The following is a 24,894-nucleotide window of genomic DNA, read 5'->3' on the forward strand; positions in this document are numbered from 1 at the left end:
TTACTCTGAATATGAAAAACAGATTCCTGCAGGGAATTTGGGGTTCAGAATTCTTCTCCTTTTTAATTTATTTTTCTTTAAGTAAATTGAGGGAACTTCAGCTATTCCACTGACAGGAAATGCTGAAGGATCTATCTCAAATCATTTGCTCAGATCTCCAGGGCCCTGGGGTTTATGAAAGGTTTTTGCTACAGACTCTCCACCAGCTCTGGGAAACATCTGTTCCGCATTCTGAATGTGTTTTCCCAGCAGAGCTCATTTTAATAAAATCATCACTTTCTCAGTGGTTAGAAAATCCAGTGTAATAAAGTGGTTTTTTCTACGCTAAAAAGTTGTTGACCACTGGTTAATGAGGAAGTTAAAAAGCAGCATGCAACATCAAGTTTGACTTACCCTGTTCTTCCAGAGGCTTCTCTGATGGTCATAACATGACAGAGTTTACCAGAACCAAAGCTCAGTGATGAGTATTTAATGTTACCTGCACTTGGTTTTGTTGATGCTTGGTTGAAGCCTCTGTTTGAAATCCAGTCTCTTAAGCTGTGGCATGTGAGTAGCATATATATTGAATGACAGTATGGGCAGGGGAAGTGAAATTGTTCCTAATTTTTTGAAAAAAATTATTTTATGAGGCTTTTTTTCCCCCTGGTTGTATCCCAGCTCTGAAACAGCTTTTCTTCCACATTAAGACATAATAGAAAAAGCCTTGCTGGGGTTCAGTCCACGTGAGACCAGACAGTTGTGTGGACAATCAAGTTATTCTCTGCTGAATTAGAAAAATAAGAGAACCTGGCAAAGTCCTCAGCGCTCACTGAGGACTCCTTTGTCCTCAACAGAGGTGAGGGTTGTAGCTACCTTCCAAATTCAGCTATGGAGCCCTTCCCCTGTGTGGGCAGCAACCATGGAAGGAAGAGGAGATCCAGTGAACACAGAGAGGGTCTTCATTGGTCAGGAGAGGAAAAATTACCCTGCCTTGGAACTGCTCTGAAGGTGGGAGGTTTTGATTTTAATGGGAGCTTTTCCACTTTGGAAAACAGGGAGAAGTTGCAAGCTTCATCCCCATCCAACTTCCCACGTAGGAACATTTTGTTTTCTCCAACTGCAGTTTTGCAGACACCTACAGTTCCTGTTGGATTTTAGACTAAAATTCTAGATAGGCGTAGTCGGAAAAGGAAGCTCGAAGTATCTGAGGATAGACTGATGTTTCTTCTTTGCTTTCAGGTGAGTAACTCATCTGGCCCCAGGGCAGTGTTTTCAGATACAAGCTATGAGACAGGTGGTGTTAAAATATTTTAGAAGTCAGCTGCCCCTCAGGCAGCTTTGGTATCTTACAGGGACTCAATAGGTGGGTGATGAGTATTTCTAAGCCTACTACATGTGTCCCGATTCACCAGTGGGCTGCTTAGCTGCTTTGCCTAGCTTTCCTCTTCCTTTTCGGATAGGAAGCCCCTCGTGGTTTGTAATCAAGTGGAAGTAAGCACAGAAGCTTTATTTAGTAAGGGATCTGATTGCCTGTCTTCGGCGGTTCAGACTGTGTGGGTTTAAAAAAAAAAAAACCACAGAAACCCCCACAACACAAAAATTAGAACATACACAGCAATAAATACCTTCAACTCTAAGTTGCATCTTGTAGAAGACAAATTTTCAGGTCCAATGTGTTACTACTACCCCTTGTCCCACCGTCTCTTGTGGGAAGTACAGGTAGCGAATGGAGTCTGCTTCCTGCTCTTTTCCTCTTTTATCCTGTGCTGGTGGTACAGGGGAACTGCAAAAGCTGTGGTTTTTCGATGGCATGCTTTTGCACTCTCTCTCTCTCTCTTAATATGTTGTCTTTTATTTTGGTTCCAGCTGACTTCTTTTAACAAAATTGGATTTTCTTCTTCCTTTTTTGGAAGAGTGGTAGGAACTGCTTTCTTCCTGAGGATGCTGCAGCCCGCTGCTTTCTGCTTTGCTGGACCCTTACCTACCACTTCAGGCTGCCTCTCTCGTTCCTGCAAACAATTTGGGCACCTGTTCTTCAGCCAGGGTTGCAAGTGTAGTGGATTTATCTCAGATTTACAGTGCCTTTAAGCTACTGAATATTTCTTTCAGTCAGCCAAGCTCCCTTGGCAGTGCTGGTCTGTGGGAAACAGAGAAACGAGTTGTTGTACAAGTGCACTGTAGGTAGAAGATGAAATATTCCCAGCCGGGACAGAGAATCTCTTGTGTGTTCTCTGCCAGGTTGTGCACAGAAACTAAGTTATCTAGTTAGGGAGTCCAGCAGTGTCCTGCTGGGGTTGTAGTTGTTAAGCAGGACAAATTGTTAGGAAGGATTGAATCGCAAAAATGTGGGAGTTGAAAGAGCTTAGGAGGTCTAGTACAGCTGCCTGCATGAAGGCATGATCTAGCAAATTATGTATCATCCCTGGCTGGGGGAGAAGCAGGCAAAGCTTAAACAGTCAGGCTGGAGAAAGGTGATGTCTGGTCTGGCACAGCAGCGGGAGGGAAGTACTGAGGATGAAAAGGATCTTGGAGGGCTTGTTAATTGCTGGGGATACATTAAAAAACAGAAAAGTCAATCCTGTTTTGCTCATCTCATTATGAGTTACTGTAAGCGGTAGACCAAGCCTGCCTTTTTATTACTGTATTGGCTTTCTGGGAAGCATAAAATCATAGAATATCTCAAGTTGGATTGTGTCAAACTGAAAAATCTCCGTTCTCCTCTTCAGTGTTTCTAATGATAATAGGCTTCACTACATACGTGGGCATTTCATGCTCCAAAGCAGTAATGCTGGAATCCACTCTGCTCTTGGAGGTGACAGAATAGACCAACAGAGAGGTACAACTTCAGGTGTTGAGGGGACAACAGGACCTGCACATTGCCTGCAACCGATGTGCAGCTGCTTCCAGATGCAAGGTGCATTTCTTGGCTTCCTTATTTATTGATTATGGCACGTCAGTTAGTTGTCTTTGTTTTGCTAGGATCATGCATTAGCCTTCTCTTGGGAAGAATCAGAAGAGAGAGCTAAATGTCTCTCAAGTCACTTTAATCTTTGGGATATGTTTAGGTATCATAAGGATAGGAAAAGTCTAAGAGCTCAAGTGAATCACAACGCGATCTTCCGAACTTCTCATGTGTGATTCAAAAACACCCTTGTGGGAGAGAAGGGTATGGGTGCTCCCTGTCCGTACTGGTGAGATTAGTAGTGTTTGAAAATATCCGGAATATCTGCACACCCATATCTGGCCTTTGTGTAGTGCTCTCCCTTTTCATCGGCTACAATGAGACAAAATATGCAAAGATGTTGTAGATTTCATTAGTCACACTAGTTTATTCAAACATCTCCTTTGCATAAGAAACCAAGGCTTGCACTGATCTCTGGGAAAGAATGTGCTCACAGCTTGGAAAAGCAGTCTGCGCAAATGACACTGCGGCACGGCAGAGGTCAGCAGCTCGGGTGCAGGAGAGGGGCCCCGGCTGTAGGGTTTGGTGCCATCATTTGCAATTCAATCCCATACAGTTCCTTCTTAGCAGAACAATTCACTAAACGCAGAGTTGTTCTTTTTTCCTAATTCACCATATAATTCACCTCCCGAGTTCAATTAAGAAGCAATCTGTTTGTGACTGGAAGCAAGCTGCATTTATTTAGAAATACAAAATTATCCTTTGCTTCAGCAAAGACCGCATGCCTTAATAATTCTGGTGGTGAATGGCTGGTTGGGGTTTCCTTTAAATGGAATGGGATACCGTGTGAAGAATAGCATACTTGGGGGGGGCGAGAAGGCCCGGGGATGTAAAATTTAACTGAGAAGAGGAACTTTTGTTGAGATTGGGCTTAAGGAAGTGACGAGGACTGGGCATGAAAGAAAACAAAGGGAAATCTTAGGATGGGACACTGAGGCTGGAAAAGAGTGATGGAGTTCAGAGCAATCCATCTTGTTGAATCAGGCTTGTTCCTGTTCACACATCTAGTGGCTTTTGTCCAGTCAAGCTCTGTTAAATTATGGCACTTCCTTTGGGAGACAATCCCCTGATTTAGTGTGTCTCTTGGACCAGGAAGCTTTAACCTATAGTCAGCTGAGAGTCTGAGTATTTTACTTTCCTCTGGTTTATTTTATTGCTGTCTTTCATCATCCCTTTCCTGATACTCTAATTATAGTAGCATGGTGTTGGAGAGGTAGAATTTGATACCATCCTCTCGGCCCTCCTCCAAGGTGTCAGAGACGTACCTTTTCCTCTGTCCTTGCACCCCTGGGGAGGCTGGAGAAGAGGTTATGAGAAGCCAGCTCCAGAGCAAAAAGCAGAGTTTTCCAGCTGGCAAAGCAAGACTGGTTCAGGGGCTGGAAGATGTCCAGCTTTCTTGAAAGTGGGACATCTCTCTTGAAGTGTCCACACAGCATCCAGCAGTGCTGTATGACTAAGAGTATCCCCCTTTCTGCATATGGTGGTTGATCATGCTATTCCTGCTTTGCCTTGCCACCAAGACTGTAGAAACTCGCTCTCGCTAATTCCTCTGCAGAGGTCAGCTCGTTCAGCCTGCCTCCTGCTCACAGGGGAACCACGATAACACGGTGGCGAAGGAAGGGGGGGGACAGCAGTGGTGGTATCAGCACCACCCTCTTAAAGCTGTGAATGTAGTCCCAAAGCACATTTTATTTGTTATACATCCTGCTGTCTTGCGTGTTGTGCTCTAGGCACTGTTTTTGAGTTCTCCCTCCTAATACAGTCACCGTGGAGAGCTTTCCTGCCAGAGAGATGCTGGGCTGGTTTTCCATGTTGCGTCTGTGACTGTCAGTGGCTTACTGCCCAGGTTTCTATACTCTGTATAGTTGCTCCCTGGCTTCTGTGGTGTTCCCAAGTAGGACCTTGTGAAATGGAAAGCCCAGGAAACCTGGAAGACAGACAGCTACAGAAAGAAGACTCTTGTTGTTCTCTCTTCTCCCTTTTTCTGTCCCTTTCACTGGATTTTTCTTCTACTGTCCCTGTCCTGAAGGTTGTCTTGCTGCTGGATGATCTCCTGGTGCTCCCTCCCTCCCCACACTGAGCAGCTGCTGGTACTACATAGAATTCAGATATGGTGGTTGGTCAACCTTCATTTAAGAGGTGGCCAAAATTTGAAAGCTATCCCAGGAACTTCAAATGCTTTCTGGAAGACTGGATTTGGGGTAGCTCAGGTTACCAATGTAGTGAGAGGCTGGAGCAGATACTCTGCAACAGTGTGAAACATCCCAAGCTCCTTCCTTGTAGAATTCGGGTTTAAACCATGAAGAGTTGCACCTATTGAAATGTCCAGATGCTGATTTTTAGAAATTCATATATTTTTTTTTTGTACATGGGCAAGAGACATCTAAACAAGCCTTGAGAGGCTTTGAGGTACAGTTTCGTGCACCTCATGTTGGAGATTCCATCCTTCCCTGCCTTGGTGGGACAGTCAGCAGATCCCTGGGTAAATTTTATTGTAGGGTGCAAAATCATTAAGCACTCTGAACTCTTTATGAATTTAGACATTTTAAAGAAACTCCAAAATACCGCAGAAAACCAATATTGTGAAAATACCTCTGCTTCTTTACCCATTTTGAAATATTTAGCCTCTCAGAGTTTTAGCAATTTTGGTTGGACTTTTTGTTTGTTTTGTTTTGGTGTTGTGTTTTGTTTTGGGTGGGTTGTTTCGGTTTTTTTTTCTTGCTTTGCTGGTTAGTATTGGAGAAATTAGTTTAGAAACAGACGTTTTGGGGGAAGCTGAATGTGATGGTCGTGGGAAGAAAGATTAGAAAATATTTTGTGAACATAAAAATATAGTTACAAAATCGAGACAGAAGATGCATAATTCAGGGTTTTGCCAGTGCTCTAAAAACTGCTTTGACTAAAGCAGTTATCCGTGAGCTGCCTGTGAGCATTCAGAACTTCGCTCTGTCTGGCACCTTGCTAGCCCAGTAGCCAAGTGAATATGAAGTGGAACTCGGTCCTTCTCCTGTGTTACCTGGTTGTGATTCTCTCTTATGTTCTGCTCATGGGAGGGTTGTCTGTAGACAGCGCTGGTATGAAGTTGCCATGGAACTGCTGTGGTTTCTGTGCCCAATAGCTGTGACATCAAGCAGTCAAATCCCTCCCCCAACACGCTGGTGTCTTGGGCATCATGGGACTATAGTGAGTTAGTTTTCCATGGTGGAAATAGGAAAGCCAGGCAGGGAGGCGCTCAGAGTGGGACCAACCAGTTTTGTTTTGGTGCCTTAGCTGGAGGGAGCCACCTCTGTGGCCACGCTGGGGACCTCTGTGTGCCTGGCAGTGCTGTTCCAAAGGGGAGGGGCAGCTGGCTCTGGATGAGGCACAAGAAGTACCCAGGAACTGATATGCCACCATTCTTCCTGCCTCAGTAGCCAGTGGGTATTAGCATCACAGAGAAGTACTTTTATTTTCAGGTGATGCTGAATTCAGGCCAGATGTATAAGAGTTGATAGAGCTTATTGGTCTGAATGTAGATCATTCTTGGTCTTGTCAGTGTGCCTTTTTAAATTTGAGATTTAATAGTGGTGCTTACAAGGAGGATGGTAGCATTAGTGTAGCTCCTATTCTCAGTAAATCTCCGTGGAACTAGCCTTCCCTGGAAGAGACTTTCTGCCTATGCAGTATATGGAAAAACTAAGGCACAGGATGGTAATGAGTGGCATGGTGTCACTGGGAGCTAGGAACAAATCTAGGAAAAGAGCCCAGCTTTATCAGGCTCTGAGTCCTCGTTCCTTGTACAGGGAAAGCAGCCAGTTACTGTGGCTGCAGACCCACAAATGGCATCACTGACAGCTGCTGTCCTGCCCTCGCCAGCGCTCTGCCAGCCTACTCACCAGGAGACGTGTCTCTGCTCTTTTTCCTTTGCAGGAGGCCTGGGAGAACAGTCTCTTGTGTCAAGTGAGAACGCCGCTTCAACCGATCGTAGTAACAAAGCAGTTAAAAAGGGTAATGTGGTACCCCACCCAGACCTTTGGGTATCTTTTATTTACTTTTTTATCCCCTGTAAACCCACATTTTGTCCTGTGTACGTGTGTGTGCCTCCGTGCCTAGGAGACCAGCCTTGCCCAGGCACCTGCATTTGTTGCTGTTGGTGGACTCTCTGCAAGGGTGGGTTTGCCTTGTGTAGTGTGGTGGGTTGACTCTGGCCAGCAGCAGCCAAGCATGCACACAGCTGCTCAGTCACTATCCCCCTCCTCCAGCAGGATAGGTGAGAGAGCAGGAACAGCAAAAGTGAGAAAACTTATCGGTTGAGATAAAGACAGTTTAATAAGTGAAGGAAAATGAAAAAAAACAAACAAACAACAACAACAAAAAAACCCCGAACACCCAAGTGATGTAAAAGCAATTGCTCACCTCCATCCACAAGCAGACTGATGGCCAGCCAGTTTCTGAGCAATGGCTACCTTGGAAGACAAAACCCCACAGTTTCTAATTGCTGTGTGTGATGGCACTGATATGGGATATCCGTTTGGCCAATTTGGGTCAGCTGCCTCAGCTGCATCTTCCCCCAGTTATCTTGCCTATCTACTCACCTGGGGAGTGGAAGGGGCTCAACTGAGTGAGAAAAAGCAAGCTTTGACACTGTACAAGCACCGTTCAGCAATAACCTGAACATTGGTGTGTCATCTACACTGTTTTAGCCACAAATCCAAACCCACAGCACTATATGGGCTGCTATGAGGAAAGTTAACTCCATCCCAGCCAGACCCCATACATACAGGTAGCCATGACTGTCACCAGGACAGCAAAACCATTTTACTCCAAGGCAGAGGGTGTAATGGTAGCTGGCTGCTCCTTGCTGTTGGCATGTTTCAGCTAAACGAGTTTAAGCTGCTTGTTCCCCTGAAGCAGGGCTGTCACCCAGGCCAAGTTTTGCAGTTGGCTTCTCCCACTCACATAGGTGAGGTACTGCTCACAGGGTCAGTCCAGACCTCTGATCTTCGGCACTTCCCCAGGGTTGCCCTGCTCCATACAAGATGATTGCAACCCACTGTGTGCAGGAGGGACTACTGTTTCCCCCTTATAAATAGAGGCACCGAGGCAGAAAGACTGTGCGGCAGGTCAGTCCACGGGGGCATGTTCATACTCATGGCTGCTGTCTTCATAGCCTAGTGCTGTATTCCCTTGTTGGAGTTGCTCATGTCTCCTGAGCTGCTGGCGGGCCTGAGGCAGTGGAGCAGTGGGCAAGAGCACTTGAGGAAGGTGCTTCTGCTTTCGAAGCTACGTTGGTGCTTCTGTCTGCCCGTTTCTACTTAGAGACGGGCTGGTGCTGCTGTTGGCGCCAAGCTGGGCTGTCTCTGCTGTCCAGATAGGCTGGGAGACCCCTGAGTGAGGTTCAGAGAGCAGCAGGAGCTGTTTTGTGGCACGTTGGAGATGCAGAGTGCTGCCTGGGCTGTGGGCAGTGTAAGGAGTCTCCCACCCGCAGCTGGCATACGGAAACCTTGGAGTGCTGCTCATCATGGAGGGAGGTGGAATTTTAGAAAGGATCTCAATTTTCCCAGGCTTAGAAATAGTCCGTAAGAGAGGTTATGTCTGGGTAGGCTAAGCATTAGAAAGATGTGTGGCTTTATCTTTCACTGAAGAAACCCTCTCTATACATGCAACTTGGCAGTGGCTGTAAGCAGTGCTACTTCAAGCTTGCTGTCCAGAATTCTTCTGTCCCCTGGTGATATGGCATCTGCTGCCTGCTTTCCCCAAGTCCCTGCTAGGGGGGGTGAGACAGGCCTCTCGAAGGACCCGCTGCAAATTGAAGTTGTCAAAGGCAGAAAATTCAGCAAGAATTGGGAGCAGTCGAGGGCTGTTGCAGGACTGTTGTGGGGAATTCTCCCAAGAAGGCGTGCTGCTGGTGAGGAATGGAAGTGTTGGTGGCACAGAAGTGTGGACCCAGGGTCCTCTGTGCAGAGCTGCTACTGCACCATGTACAGGAGAGTGTGGGGCAGATGACTCCACGCTTGGCTTTGCTGGCAGGATCTGTCTGGGTGCAAATTCACAGAGATTTTGGGCAGCCCCAGGAGCAGTTTGTGACTGGGACAGAGGTATCCAGAAGATTAGTTGTGTCTCGAGACCGTCTCTCTTCTTTCAGCTGTGGCCCTTGTAAAGCCCCAGCAGTACCTCCGTGGAATACATGTATGCAAAGAAGGGGAGAGCGGCTCTTATTTCATTGGGGGAACCCCCAACCTCAGAGGGTCCAGCAGTTGGTTTGGGGATGGGGCAGCTTCTGAAATGCTGGGTGCAGCCAGCGTGCCAGGGAAGTGCTCAGGAGGAAGAGGAACAAAAGGCAAATTCCCGTCTTTGTCCTGCAACTCAGAGCAAGGCCTCCAGCGGGAAGGGCTGGACCTGGTGAAGCAAGAGGGAGGGTTTGAAGTTCATTCCTTCCATCCCCCTGCATTGCCTTAATTTCCTTCCCATTGTTTTGATCCCCTCAGCCTTGACAGTAGTGGTTTGCTTACTCGTGCTGCTGCTGGAGGGATGAATGGGAGAAGAGACTCTTGGCAGCCCCTCTAGTCGCTGGAGGAAGGTCTCAGTGGGGCTTGTGCTTTTTCATAACCTAGCAGCCCACATCCCTGACCTGGGAAGCAAAGCTGTAGCCGGCCTTGCAGATTTCCGTACAAATCACAAGACCACAACTGGAGCTTAGATCCTTCCTCTTGGAGCTTCAGAGGCCCCCACCAGCACTGAGAAGCCACCGCCAGCAGTGCTGTCTCTTGACATGAGGAGAGAGTTCCCTTTAGGCCAGCACTCTCTGCAGGTGTAGCAACCCTTGTTATTTTTTGCCCAGGTCCAGCTGATGGGTTGGCTGTGCAATACAGGCAGCTTATCTAAGAAACGGTGTCTATGCAGTCCTTACACATGCTAGTAAAGCCCAGCCAGACTAAGGCTGCTTTGAGGTTTCGGGTCACCCATGACACAGCAAACAGGGGGTGAACAGTCAGGAAGCTCTGAATGGAGGATATTTTCTGCTGCATCAGACCCGCACCACATTAGAAGTGCAACTCATGTAAGTGTAACCAGTATCTGAGCAGAGCTGCAGCAGCACAGATGCGGGACAAGGTACAGGTCCTGCCTAGAGGCCTGCGTGAATCCTCAGGCGGGTTTTATGGCCAGCACCGAGCACCACAGGCTCCTTTGCCTTTTTAGCAAGAAATGACATATGTGTTCTGTTTTCCCTTTTGTATTTTTGCTCCTTTTCATTACAGTGAAGAGATTCAACATGGGTGGAGATTTGTGCTAAGTATAGAATGGCTCAGCTTTTCCACCCAGAGCATCCCTCCTCCAGCAGAGACTCTGATCTGTATATGTTTTCAATCCACCCAAGACCTAGCATGCGAAAACAGACATATACTTTTCAGCCTTGAGTATAGACTTCAGTCCAAGGGGTCTGTCCTCATCTTCCAAGGCCAACTCGAATGAGTAGTTGTTGCCATTGTGAAGCTAACCCTGCCAGAACAAACCTTTCTCTGCAGATCTGGATGAGTGGGGCAGGTTGAGAATACACAGTGACATCTGGGCTTGTTTGACCTCCCTCTTCCCATTCCCCTTGTTTAAGTACTGTGTTCCCATCTATGAAGTGGCTGTTGGAGAGAGTGGGTGGCTAGAGACGAGGGGGTGTCCCTTTATACTTTTCTGGGAGAACAGGTTTGTCATAGTGCGTAGGGAGGCTCCAAGGCAAGAAGGGCCAGGTTGCTACAGATTAACTGTCTTTAAGTCCCAAACAAATCACTGGCAAATCTGGCTACAGCTTCTGGTTTGGATTAACATCTTGCTTTTTCTGTTTTTCTTTTTCTGAAGCTCCAGGGTATTACCTGAGGGCTGCACGTGGAACTAAAGAGGATTTAAACAGTGTTGCCACTCTGTCTTGCAGACGGCAGGCAGAACACAACGCTTGCGAGGAGACCGAAGAGGAAGGAATATAAAGATGAGTCTGGGATGGATACACGCTCCTCTCCCAGAGTGCGCAGGGCAACCACCTCCAGGGCTGAGAGGATCTGGCCAGGGGGGGTCATCCCCTATGTGATCGGAGGAAATTTCACTGGTCAGTAGTGAAAACGTTGCTCCCTGTTTGCTCAGGGGTGAGTGTCTCAAAGTGTGTGGGAGATCTCAGGAGCAGAGTTTTCCCTCAACTGACTTCTTAGGAGCCTCTCTCCTGAGGCAGGGTGGGCATGTGGATGGTTGAGGCTGAAGTGTGCAGTGAGATGGTTCTTCTCTTGGAATTTAAGAAATTATTGGGCGACTCAGTTACTTTTCTTGGTCGCTTCAGGGGCCAGCACCTGTGAGCTGTGCTCACCCCCTGTGTTTCCAGAAAAGGATCCTCTCTGCTGCTGGAAGAGCAGGAGCAGAAGTACCCTGGGTTGCTTTCTGAATCCTTGCTTAGAGAACTTTCCCTGTGCACTGTGCTTCCTGACCTGCTGTTTTCTGGGCACCAACTCCAGGGTCTCCTGTAGATGTGTGAGGGAGAGGAACAGTGAGCTGTGTCCCATGGTGGATGAGGGTCTCTCCAAAGTATCCTTTTTAGGCTCTTTTATAGCATCTCCTGGGCACTGTCCAAACTAAAATGTCTCTTGGGGTGCAGCAGATCTCTTGCAAGTCTCTCATGTGAAGCAGACGGGCAACTTGCTCTGATGCTACTACTCCGAGGCTCAGTGCTTCCCCACAGAATTGGTTTCCTTGACTCATGGATGACAAATGCTCTGTGCCTTACTGGAGTCAGCTTGTTCCTGTCTCCCCCAGGCTCTCTCCACCATTTCCCGCTTAGATCCAGCAGAACTTATTCCCTTGGGTTCCCGTGATATACTTTGTTCCAGCACCCACACTGCTGCCAGGAGTCTGTGAAGCCCCAGTGGAAGGGCCTATTCACCCCCTACAAAGGGAGGGGCTCGTGCAACCTGGCAAGAGATTGAATAGCCTGCTAGCCACAGCTGTCCCCCCGCATTTGTCAGAGAACCGCCATCCCCATCCATCAGGGTCTGATGAGAGAGTCTTCTCTGTGTTACGTGTGTCCCACTGCCCTAACCAGTCCAGGGTAGGTAACACCACCCTTCCATTGGGGTGACTGTGTAAGATGCAGCTCTTGCCATAGCACAGTTCTCTCTTGCATTCAGCTTGGTGTTTTGCCTCAGCTTAAGCCCACCCTGGAGCTCTTCTCGATGTCCCTTGTGCCTTTCTGATGTACTTCTGGCCTTTCTCGGTTCCTGCCGACTGGAAAAGGGGAAACATAACCTCTATTTTCAAAAAGTGAAATAAGGAAGACCCAGGGAACTACAGGCCAGTCAGTCTCACCTCTGTGCCTGGCAAGATCATGGAGCAGATCGTCCTGGAAACTCTGCTGAGGCACATAGAAAACAAGGAGGTGATTGGTGACAGCCAGCACGGCTTCACCAAAGGCAAGTCATGCCTGACAAACTTGGTGGCCCTCTACGAAGGGGTTACAGCGGCAGTGGACAAGGGAAGATCAACTGATGTCATCTACCTGGACATGTGCAAAGTGTTTGACACTGTCCCACACGATATCCTGGTCTCTAAACTGAAGAGACATGGATTTGACAAATGGACCACTCGGTGGATAAAGAACTGGCTGGACAGTCGCACTCAAAGAGTTGTGGTCAACAGCTCGATGTTCAAGTGGAGAGCAGTGACAAGTGGCGTTCCTCAGGGGTCGGTACTGGGGCCTGTACTGTTCAACATCTTTGTTGGCGACATGGACAGTGGGGTCGAGTGCACCCTCAGCAAGTTTGCCGATGATACCAAGCTCTTTGGCAAGGTAGACACACTGGAGGGGAGGGATGCCATCCAGAGGGACCTGGACAGGCTGGAGAGGTGGGCCCAAGCCAACCTCATGCAGTTCAACAAGGCCAAGTGCAAGGTCTTATATCTGGATCGGGGCAATCCCAAGCACAAATACAGGCTGGGAGGGGAATGGCTGGAGAGCAGCCCTGAGGAGAAGGACCTTGGTGTGCTGATGGACAAGAAGCTCAGCATGAGCCAGCAATGTGTGATCGCAGCCCAGAAGGCCAACCGTATCCTGGGCTGCATCAGAAGTGTGGCCAGCAGGTCCAAGGAGGTGATTCTGCCCCTCTACTCCGCTCTTGTGAGACCCCACCTGGAAGTACTGCCTCCAGCTCTGGAGTCCCCAACATAAGAAGGACATGGACCTGCTGGAGCATGTCCAGAGGAGAGCCACGAGGATGATCCGAGGGCTGGAGCACCTCTCCTATGAGGAGAGGCTGAAAGAGTTGGGGCTGTTCAGCCTGGAGAAGAGAAGGCTCTGGGTAGATCTTACTGCGGCCTTCCAGTCCCTAAAGGGGGCCTACAGGAGAGCTGGGGAAGGACTTTTTCCTAGGGCATGTAGCAATAGGAAGAGGGGGAATGGCTTTAAACTGGAAGAGGGCAGATTCATATTAAACATTAGGAAGAATAAGTTTTTCAGTTTGAGGGTGGTAAGGCACTGGAACAGGTTGCCCAGAGCAGTCGTTGAGGCCCCATCCCTGGAGGTGTTCAAGGCCAGGCTGGACGTGGCCTTGGGCAACCTGGTCTAGTGAGAGGTGTCCCTGCCTATGGCAGAGGGTTTAGAACTCGACGATCTTCAGGGGTCCTTTCCACGATAAACCATTCGATGATTCTCCCCTCTCTAGTCCCTCTTGAGAGCAGCAGCTTGCTCTGCAGCCCTGCGCGTACTGGAGGCAGTGCTGGAAAGGCAGTATTGTAGGGAAACCTCCCGAGCCTGTGTACCACTCTGGGGCATCACTTCCCAGCTGTCTGTATGACTGTTCTGGATGCTGCTGAGTGACTTCTGGAGGTACCGTGCTCCCTGGGGAGGTTCTGTGGCCTGTCTTCTTGCTAGTGTGAGACAGGCATAATACCCTACTTCTCAGGTGTTCAAGTCCTGAGCTGTCCCTCAGTTCGAGCACAGAACAGCAGTGTATCTCTACACCTGCTTACGCTGCCCTGAGAATGTCCCTAGTTCCTATATAGTTTATGCTTCTAATTTTAAAGATAAACTACCTGTCGACAGCTTTGCCTTAGTTTTGAGGAGCATCTGTAACACCCATGCGATTCCTGGGTCTTGAAAGCTGTGTGTGGTCATGTTACATTGCATCATGAGAACAAATTTGGCACACCATTGAGTAGCTGGTGCACAGATAAGAACACCCAGCAGCTCTGCCAGAATGACCTCTACCTAGTGAGGTGACATTTCTTGTATGCAGAAATATTGATGTGCTTGATGAAGTTTGCTACCTGTTTAATTACAGCAACTAATTCATCAAGCACAAGGAGAGAAAAGGATGATACAGTAAGTTAGTGCTATAGTTGGAAGTGGCTTCCAGATTCCTAGAGATATAAGTTTGACTGTTGGAAAGAATGACTGTTCCCTTATCCAGACAAAGTCCATTAGAGATTTTTGTGAAAGCCAGGCCTTCACTGTTTGCTCTTCTTTGATTTCTTCTTCAGGAACCCAAAGAGCTATCTTTAAGCAAGCGATGAGGCACTGGGAGAAGCACACTTGTGTGACATTTGTGGAGAGAACTGATGAAGAGAGTTTCATTGTGTTCACATACAGAACGTGTGGGTAAGTGACGCACACATTGCCTGCACCTATCTGTGTTGCAAACATCCCTTTCATTGACAAATGGCTTGCTAAGTCTAGCTCTGGTAAGAATAGACCAGTGGCTACATGGGGGAATCTGTCAGAGATGCACCTGGTCACTTCCAGTAAGGATTGCCAGGATAATTTAGTATTTGCTCAGAAGAAAGTGCTGAGCCTTTCTGGATTCTTTTTCCTGGGATAACACTTAAGTAGATATGCACGCGTGTGTTTTCTTTATACACACACACACATACGCACACACACAAATGTGTAAGTACCTATAGCGTATGTAGCTGCTGACCTGTCCCGGACCCTGCCAGATGCCATCCTCTGTTCCTATGTCTTAGACTTCCCCAGATCACTGATGTGCTGCATGGGTTTGTGGGTTTCTTTTCCAGATGTTGCTCATATGTGGGTCGCCGAGGAGGGGGCCCTCAGGCTATATCCATTGGAAAGAACTGTGACAAGTTTGGTATTGTGGCTCACGAGCTGGGTCATGTGGTGGGTTTCTGGCATGAGCATACACGGCCTGACAGAGACCAGCATGTCACGATCATCAGAGAGAACATCCAGCAAGGTAAAATAGCACTTCAGGTTATTTCACCTGGCTTTTGGGTGGGTGGAAATCTTTCTTGCTGGACTTATGGAAAACCCCTAGTGGTCTATGAGCTGGGGTGAAGAAGAAATATCGCTAGTCCTTGCCTAGAATAAGGGTCAAAATATTTGGGTGAATAGAGATTTTGGATGTCCAGCTGGAATTATTGGAACGTAGGAGTATGTACTATGCACTGGGGAGGGATGCCATCCAGAGGGACCTGGACAGGCTGGAGAGGTGGGCCCAAGCCAACCTCATGCAGTTCAACAAGGCCAAGTGCAAGGTCTTATATCTGGATCAGGGCAATCCCAAGCACAAATACAGGCTGGGAGGGGAATGGCTGGAGAGCAGCCCTGAGGAGAAGGACCTTGGTGTGCTGATGGACAAGAAGCTCAACATGAGCCAGCAATGTGTGATCGCAGCCCAGAAGGCCAACCGTATCCTGGGCTGCATCAGAAGTGTGGCCAGCAGGTCCAAGGAGGTGATTCTGCCCCTCTACTCCGCTCTTGTGAGACCCCACCTGGAGTAGTGCCTCCAGCTCTGGAGTCCCCAACATAAGAAGGACATGGACCTGCTGGAGCGTGTCCAGAGGAGAGCCACGAGGATGATCCGAGGGCTGGAGCACCTCTCCTATGAGGAGAGGCTGAAAGAGTTGGGGCTGTTCAGCCTGGAGAAGAGAAGGCTCTGGGTAGATCTTATTGCGGCCTTCCAGTCCCTAAAGGGGGCCTACAGGAGAGCCGGGGAAGGACTTTTTCCTAGGGCATGTAGCGATAGGATGAGGGGGAATGGCTTTAAACTGGAAGAGGGCAGATTCATATTAAACATTAGGAAGAATAAGTTTTTCACTTTGAGGGTGGTGAGGCACTGGAACAGGTTGCCCAGAGAGGTTTTTGAGGCCCCATCCCTGGAGGTGTTCAAGGCCAGGCTGGACGTGGCCTTGGGCAACCTGGTTTAGTGAGAGGTGTCCCTGCCTATGGCAGGGGGGTTGGAACTCGATGATCTTCAAGGTCCTTTCCAACCTAAAGCATTCTATGATCCCCTTCATCCTAGGTGCTAGGTGCTCAGAGGTAGAAGGTGCTTTTTTTTTTTTTTTAGTGATTTGTATTTTTCCCTTTGTCTTTGGCATCACAGGTCAGGAGTACAACTTTTTAAAGATGGAAGCTGGGGAAGTGAACTCACTGGGAGAGACCTATGACTTCGACAGCATCATGCACTATGCTAGGAACACATTCTCCAGGTGATAATCCAAGGTTACATGTCCTTAGGACTATTTTCAGTAGTTGACTGTGGGATATGTGGAGCCTTTCTGACTGTGGGATATGTGGAGAGTTGTGATCTACTGCAGAGATTTCTGGCAGTTACACTGAGCTCTGCTGCATTGCAAAGCTTGGAAAATATTTGAAAAAGCCAGGTGGGTGAAGAGAAGTATGGTGGACTCCTGCTTTCCTGTCCCCACTATATTCACCCAGTGCTGATAATCTCAGAGACCACGTTAGCATGTTTTGCAGCCTTCCCAGACAGCATGTATGTGTGTGTGTATGTATCTGCCCACCTTCAAGGAGGTTATGCTAAAAACACCTTTCAATATCTTGGTTGTCCAGCTCATGCTTTGGAGTCACAATATTGCCTTCTGGATCCCTAGCAGCTTTGCCAAGGGAGAATTTAAACTGTAGACTGATCTTTAATTGCTTGGCTATTTATTTTTCACCCTTTATGCGTGTGCTTTAGATCATGGCCTCTGCGACTCTGTGATTCTATGTCACTGGCTTCTTCATGGAGAAGTTTTCAGTTCTGTTCCTGTCTCAACTAACTGGCCAATTTCTGTGTAGGCTCTTTGCCCTTGACTCCCATCTCATCCCTCCAGATGGAGCCTGTTTTATGATGAGACAGCTTTATTGGCTAGAGAGGTGAAATGAGCAGTTATTTATGTCCTGGATTTGGAATGAGAGCTACTGGATGACCAGCTCCATTTTGCTGCATTATTTAAAGTTTTTTTCCTTAAATCCCTCTACTGCTTCTTCCCAAGAGCCTTCCTTCACTACATACCATGAGTAAGAGGGATGGGAGGCAGAGTGCAAGTATTCACGCTCTTGAGAACTTTTTGTTACAAAAATTAAATGTCTTTGGGGCTTTTTTAAAATTTTCTTACTCCCCGGTTCTATGGAATTGCCAAGCCTATTGTTTTGTGCTTTTGTTTCTGAAACTTCATGTCAACCAGGGGAAAATTATCAAACTTGCTGAAATGTTGCTTGTTCTGGCAGAGGGAAATGGTAGCTGGGCAAGGGTGCTTGCAGCTTTCAGAGATTTCTTTGGATCAGATACCCAAAGCAAACAATTTTTCTTCCCTTGAGGCATCTGCTGGACCCTTCCAGCATTTGCTAGACTCTAAATGGTTAGAATTGTCTTGCACAAAAGCAGGATTAAGTTATTACTGCCATTTATATTGTGGATGCCTTTGAGTCTGTGTCTCTTGAAAACCAAGGTCCTTCAGAACACTGCTGGGCCAAAATGGGATAAAAATGGCAAGAGTCCTTCTAAATTTAAATTGGTGCTTAATAGGATTTTTAAGTCTGTTTTCTTTAAGCCCTTTGTCCCTCTGACCCACCCTCACCCCAGTAGCAGTCTTTGTGCAGTAATTGAACTGAGCACTAAGTGCCTCTGTGGGCTGATTGTGCTCACGCAGTAAATAGGCAGGGCTGGGAACAGGCTCTTACTTCACCAAGACCTGTCTTGACATCTGCTCTCCTAAGGGAACGATGCTTACTTTGTCCAATCAGCAGAGATTTGTGAGTGTATGCATGTCTCCTTCCCACCTTACTGAGGTTTGCGGGTGCTGGCCAATTGCAACCAAAACTGACAAAAGCATGGAGCCCATGAAGATAGTAAGTTCCAGCAAGTTTCATTAAGATTAGTGGCTAGGAAGGGCAGATAGCCCCTGTGTGATACTGCTAAGGGAAGAGCTGTTGTGGGTGTGTTAATACATTAGCGTACACCAGAAAGTCCACATAGGAAGAAGATGGTCTGAGCTGTGATGGTCTCACAGGTGGGGTGTGTGAACGAGGAGGAGGTGAAGGACACAGAGCCGTGTCGGTGACTCTTTGTCTCGAAGCAACTCCGACATGGCACTTAACACAACCTTGTTGTTTATGACTGCTGGTGAATATTGGTGAGAGCAAATCATATGGTGTTTGCCATGGTGAAATGCTGCTGCAGATCCTAGGTCCTTTTTATTCTAAACTTTGTACCTAGGACAGAAAGGGACAGCTTTTCTGAGACACAATGAGCCTTAGCAGTAAAAGTTGTTTCCAGTGGTGCTTTTGAAGATCGCTACAGGAGTCACTGTTTGTTTTCAATTCACAGCAAAATGTATTTCTCATTTGCGTCTGTGGCTAATAGGAATAGGAGTATAGCACAACGGACTGTAATGACAACAGTAGCAAGTTTTTACCATGGGAACTTCTGTTCTTGTCCATGTCAGAAAGTTGCCTGCTTTGCAGAATATGGCTGCGGGCTTCTATTTCCTGGTGTATTCCTTACAGATATGGCAGCAAATTAAATTGAATATTGCTGTCTCATTAAACAATTTATTTTACTGCTGTCAAGACCCATAAATGGCAGCTTAGCAATAAGAAAGTTTAAGCCTCCGCGGAGCCCTAAGCAAATAGCGGGTTACCTTAATTCACTAAGCTTCTTGCTAGTAGACATAGCAGCACAGCCTGGAGTTAGAAAACATGACCTCTGCAAAACTCCAGTTTGAATCGGGATCCAGGTAGCGCTGTCTGCATGTCAAGGGACATCTTCTTGACATATTGTCCGCACACCATCCTAATCCTGCACGAGATGTATATAAATGGCACTTACATCCTCCACAGGTTTTACTGTGTGAGGGAGGGTTATGTTGTCTCTCCTCTGCAGTTGGGGATATAAATACAGAGTTGGGGCAAAATGTAGCTGCCTGCAGCTGAATGCTTAATCTGCCTTCAACATCTGCTTCCCTCAGTGGTGTTTAAAGTACCTGTGTCTATTGGCCCCAGATGGGATGGTGAATATTCAGCATTTCTCAAGATGAGTTGATAATTTCATGTTTACGTAACACTTTACACGTTCAGGGTAGTACGCAGGTGCTAATGGCTCGAGAGCATCTCTGCTTAAACTCTGTCGCTCTTAGCTAGTAGCAGCGGTGGGTGGTTGTGCTTGACTTACCACTGCGGCTAATGCATGCTGCCCGTGCCTGGACAGCAGGAGATTGGGGCATCCGGGATCCCTGGGTTCTTTTCCTACCTCTGGGAGGACAGGTTAGGTATCTTATTCAAGAACGGTTCTGGTGTGAGAGTGCCTGAGCTGCTCTGTTTAATGATGTCTGCTTGGTGTTTATTAATTTGTGGGCCAAAGTATTGGTGCTCTTAGAGGCGCTCACCAAATGTGCAGCTTAACATCATAAAGTGTTGTTGAGCAGATGGGGTTGTGGAGGACAGCATTGGGGCTACTGGGACATGCGTGCTTTAGGCCAGAAAGATTCTCTGTTGTTCTCAGTTCCTTTGATTGTAAAATGAGAGGAACTATACTTACCACCTCCTAATTTGGAGTAGTGTTTAGCAGTGCCACGTGAAGGAAGCACAAAATTCAGTTGGTGGAAAAAGCAATACCAGAAATCTTACTGGCCCAACTGAGGGTACGGCCAGTACACAGAAGTGTGTCCCTGCTAAACGCAGAGTTCTTCTGTGAAGTCCTGAGGAGGCCTGAAAACTTACTGTGAGCAAACCTACCTGTTTCGCTGTTCGTGGTGTTTCTGGAATTGGAGGATTTATTTTCGATACATAAATAAATTCAGCCTGAGGCATGCAGTTGGCATGTAGAAAGCCAGCCTGAATTTGTCAATCAAAATTTGGTGGGCTCACCTCAGAGCTCGTAAGCACTGATTTTAGTGCTGATCAGGAATTTTCCTACCACTGGAAAAAAACCCAGCATCCCCCATGCAAGAGTTGATTCTGGTTTTTAAAACAGATTGCATTCCTTCCCCTTTATTTCTTCTTTCAGTTTGAATATTTACAAAAGAATTTCCCCCCACAAAATATGTCTAATAGAATGATATTTTCTGTTCAAGAATATTGGCTACAGCTCTGGACAGCTGTGATCCAAATACTCTGCTTGCAGTATTTATTTAAAATTAACCAATAAAAAAACCCCTCTCAAGCTCCTTCCCAAGGCTCTTAGGCAGCTGAGCAGCCCAATGAACAGAATTACTGGTGTATTTAGAGGTTAACCCATGCATAGAGACTCTTGTATCAGGACTAGACAGTGCTAAAATTATTGCTTCTGCCCTGATATCCCATCGGACTCTACCGACAGTTGTATTCTGTCCTTCAGAAAGAGAACTCTGCCTCCCAGAGCTGACGCTGAATTTTCAAGCTCACTGTTAGCCTTGGTACCTCCAAGCCTGTTTGACATTCAGGGGTGCAGTGAGATGGTTTCTGTGGACTGGACAGCCCGGCCACGAGAGCTTGGACTTCACCAACTCGGAGTTCAGGTTTCTGATTCTTCCCTCCCACTTGAGCCCTGCAGTCCTAATGCTGCCTTGGGGTCTCTCTGGCGTGCAAGCTCTTGCTTGGATGCACAGACTTTGCATTTTGAGGGAAGCGAGCTTAAATCCTTTTCTGGACTGAGATCAGAAGTGCAGTAGAGAGCTCCTGAGTATGAAGTACCACATGGAAAAAATAGTAGCAAGGAAAAAGAGGCTGAGAGAAATGGAGTTATTAGGTTGGAAAGTCATGCAGAACAAAGGTAGAGCACGATCTTTTTTGCTTGTCTGTAGCACCCGCAATCGCTGCCAGCCCAACCCCATCTGCTATTGAACAAACTCCCCTTCCCTCTGCTCCTTTGGCTTAAGTGTCCAATCTGTGCTCCTGCTGAGCCAGATGTGCCATGAACCTTCTGCAAGAATATTTCATTGCCTTTTCTGATTTATGGCAAGGAATGTGTCTATACTCAAACAGAGGCAGCGGCAATCTTGATATATCAAAAGAGGAATTTACTGGCTTGGCAGACTTGCCTGTACATTTGGAATCTATCTGCTATAGCGAGAAGGCCACCTCAAGACATGCGGTTATCACAAGCTGCATTACTCTTGCTTGTCAGCATGGGCTATATGGTCAAGGGGATAGGGTGGGAGGCCTGCCAGGATGACTTTCTGTGCGTCGTGTCACTTTCCCTACTTCACTGCTCTTTGTCTCTTTGTTCTTTCCTTTAGAGGGGTTTTCCTCGACACCATCCTTCCCCGTCGTGACGATAACGGGGTCCGGCCAACTATCGGTCAGCGTATTCGCCTGAGTCAGGGAGACATCGCTCAGGCAAGGAAGTTGTACAAATGCCCAGGTAAATATGGCTTGTGGAGGTGGCTCCAGCTTTGTTGTAGACACATGCTTTATCTGGAAGGCATTGGAGTTCAAGAGCACCTTAATGATCCCTTTGATGAAAGACACTCAGGAAATGTAGACCATCAACTGCTTCAAGCTGGAGCTGTGGGAGAACTGAACTTGCCTAACACGTGCTATTAGTACTTTGCCAGTATTCCAGTTTGGTTTAGGGCTTCAGATTTGTCCAGTGTTCTCTACTGAAACTAGTAAGAGGAGCTGCAGAGTAGGCTGGGGAGAGGGGCTAGGACGAGGCTGGTATTTTGCTGTTGTTTTCGTATACGTATACTGTCTCAAATGAGGGGTGACTGCTCTGTTCATAGAAAATGAAATCGATGTACAGGACGGTGAACAGAGTGGGGACAAGGAGTTAGCAAAGTGGCAGAGGGATATCTGATAGACGGAGGTTTCTGCACACCGACCATCAAACTTCTGTTGAGTTATTTATATCGGTGTTGTCCCAGGGACGAGCCTTAAGGAAACCCTACGCGTATCTCTGTGATTGTAGTGTGTTGCACTGAGGCTTGGGAGATAACCGGGAAGAAAGCTCAAAGATGCCGATTTGTGAATCAACCAGGTGCTAGAAACTGGTGCTTTGGGCTGTTTAGGGGAGGGCTGTGTGTCTCTTTCTGCTGCTGATAGACCAGGAAGAGCTTTGATAGAGAACTCATCTGTGTATGTGTGACATACTAAAGACCAGTAGTCTGGGTCCTGCTTTATCGGGGGTCTGAAAAAGGTTGGCAAAAAAGAGCATTGGGGTCACATAGGTGAGTGGGAGGCTAAATTTACCTATCAGAACAACAGTGTTAGACAGTGAAAGTTTATGCAGCAGTTTTAGCCGAATAGGTTAACAGAGAAAATCAGATTTCAGAGAAGAAATCTGCCAGACTTAAGGGCAGATTGAATGTGAGGATGTAAAGGGAGGCTTGAAGCAAAGGTGGCACCCAGTCTGGTGCCTGTGGCATGGTCTGCAGCAACTGAGGAGGGAGATAGCATGAGAGGTGTGATGCATGGAAAGAGAAAATTTGACAAGCTCTGTTGGATTTCTACTGGTAGTGAAACATCCATGAGAAGATATTGGAGAATGAGGGAGTTGCCCTAATTTTGCAGAATGACTTTGTAACATTCGTAATCACGCGGGGAGGAAAAAAAGGACTTTTGCAAGCATGGCCCAGGAGTTTATCTAAATGGAGTGGTCTGGCCAGTATGTTGATCCCGTTGAGAGTGGCTTTGATGCATCATAAACCTAATATGATCATAAATGACTAATCCTCTTGGAATAAGCATATCGCAGAGAGAGGGAAGAAGGTGAGGAGGGAGATAAGTGTTACCAGTATACACAGTCACACCGTAAACGAGTGGCTGGCTAGCGCTGCTCTGTGAACCGTTCATGAAGCCATGGAAAATGGCCGATAACTGGTGTGCAAATCCGTTTCTTCTCTGTATCCAGCTACAAGTCAGAAAGTATGGGTTCATAAGGATCTAGAATAAATTCTGAGGATCAACAGTACTTCAGGGGCCATGGTGTTTGGGGATCACTGCTTAGCTTACAGTGAGTGATACAGCTTTCTTAGGTGTGTCAGTTCTAATTTTTTTTTCTTTTTACCACTCATAATTTTCTCTAAATTGCTTTTAGTTGAACGAGATGTAGTTCTTGGAAATTATCTCACAGATTAGTTTAGGGACTGGTTTGTTTGAATACTCAAAAAAAAAAAAAAAATTAGGGACGTCTTGCACCATGTTTTTTGATTGAGTCGGACTTAATCCAAGCAGGCTTTTCATTCTCATAGCTGGAAGCGTCAACTACAGATTCAGATTTCTTGAGGCAAGCTGAAAAGCCACTTTGGCCTGAGGTTAAAGTCAAACTAAAAGCTACAAAGCAACTTTCTCTGAAATGAGGACCCTTCTGAGTTTCAAGTTTCCACTTGCAAAGTAGAACTTTGTTACTTTTTAGTTTTTTTCCACAAAGCTTTAGCAGAGGTTATTGCTGTTCAGAAAATATTTGGCAGCAGAATGATCAGAGCTTTAAGCCTACTAAACAAATTTTCTTCAAACAGCTATTGTTTTGTTGTTTGGAGTTTGGGTGTGTTTTTTCATCAGAATTTATACACAGATTGCATTTGAAGAGAATGGGTGCAATATATTTAATGACATGAACATCTTCAGCTGCCATCATTGGAATCTGTAGCTTGAAAAGTTCTCTTCTGCAAAATGCAAACCACAGGAGTTCAAAAACAAGGGACTTCAGCTGTATGTTCGAGCAGGGTCTGAGTGAGACTTACGGTTGTGGACAACTTTGTTCAGTAATGAAGCCGAGGATTTTTAGGTAAAACACAACAACGTAATCCAGAAGTTGAATGGCAGATGGTTTTGCTTTTACAGAGTATCCACCTGAGAATGCTTGAGAAAATCCCCACAAAAAAGAGCTAGCATGGTGGAGGATGAGTTACAGGCATGCACTGGTATGAGCCAGAACAACTGCTGTGTCTATTGTAAGAAACAGGGCTCTCCAGCTCATTAGACTGGAGCTCTTGTGGCTGCTACAGTTAGGGCTGGCTTAGCTTTTTCATTCTAAAACCCTGCTGTTTTAAATTGCTCGTAATTCCCCAAAGCTTATACCTGCTGGGTTAAAGTTAGTGCCAAACCAGGTGAAACCAGATGAAATTTGCTGAAGGAATTTCTGGAAGGCAAGACGCGTTCTGCTGCATAGTAGTAAACGCTAGATTTGATATGGCTGCATGACTGAGGATTTGATAAGTGTAGTCACTACAAAAGGCTTCAGAACAGCACATCCTGCTGTCTTGTGCTGTGCTAAAGGAACCAGGCCTGTGTGACTGTGCTAACTGTGCGGGAATGGTTAAACTGTAAATTGAGAATGGTCCAGCTTTATGTCATCCCATCCAATTCTCTGTGCAGCTTCAAAAAGCTGTAGTGTACCAGTAACCAGCTGATGAGCAGTAAGTACTCAACTACTTAATTTACAAATGAATTCTGAAGCATTCGCCTTTTCTACTTTGCTTTTCACCTCTGTTCCTTTCTGGCAGCTTGCGTGCGCTGTATGTTCAGCCTCTCCCAGTGTATCAGGGGAGTTTGCTCTGCAAAATTGGATAGTTAGCTAGGTCTCCTTTCGTGATGTTCTAGCAGAGTAGTGTTTGGTGGTAGATATGTTTGTACCCGTTCTGTAGTTACACAGCCTTGCCAGGTACTGTGTAGTTATGCTTAGGAGAATTAAGTCTGGGCTGTCAGCAACCTTCACTGTGGTTCAGCTGAAAGCGGTAATCCTCTTTGTCCTGTGTTATTATGGTCATGTAGTAAATGTTTCCAG

At 46.7% G+C, this 24,894-nt stretch overlaps 1 protein-coding gene across 1 annotated transcript in view; it reads left to right on the plus strand.

Annotated features, from left to right (window-relative positions):
* Positions 1 to 24,894, plus strand: part of TLL2 (tolloid like 2) — a gene marked incomplete at both ends in the record, with an annotated part of 95,953 nt that overhangs the window by 45,487 nt on the left and 25,572 nt on the right. Inside the window, 6 exons of the mRNA XM_082486090.1 lie at positions 6,851 to 6,928; positions 10,845 to 11,015; positions 14,429 to 14,546; positions 14,963 to 15,141; positions 16,291 to 16,396; positions 21,407 to 21,531. Of these exons, the coding sequence (XP_082342216.1) occupies positions 6,851 to 6,928; positions 10,845 to 11,015; positions 14,429 to 14,546; positions 14,963 to 15,141; positions 16,291 to 16,396; positions 21,407 to 21,531 (777 nt within the window). The remainder of the gene's footprint in view (positions 1 to 6,850; positions 6,929 to 10,844; positions 11,016 to 14,428; positions 14,547 to 14,962; positions 15,142 to 16,290; positions 16,397 to 21,406; positions 21,532 to 24,894) is intronic.

The sequence above is a fragment of the Vanellus vanellus genome (assembly GCF_965231255.1).
Source record: "Vanellus vanellus genome assembly, chromosome: 7".
NCBI lineage: Eukaryota > Metazoa > Chordata > Aves > Charadriiformes > Charadriidae > Vanellus > Vanellus vanellus.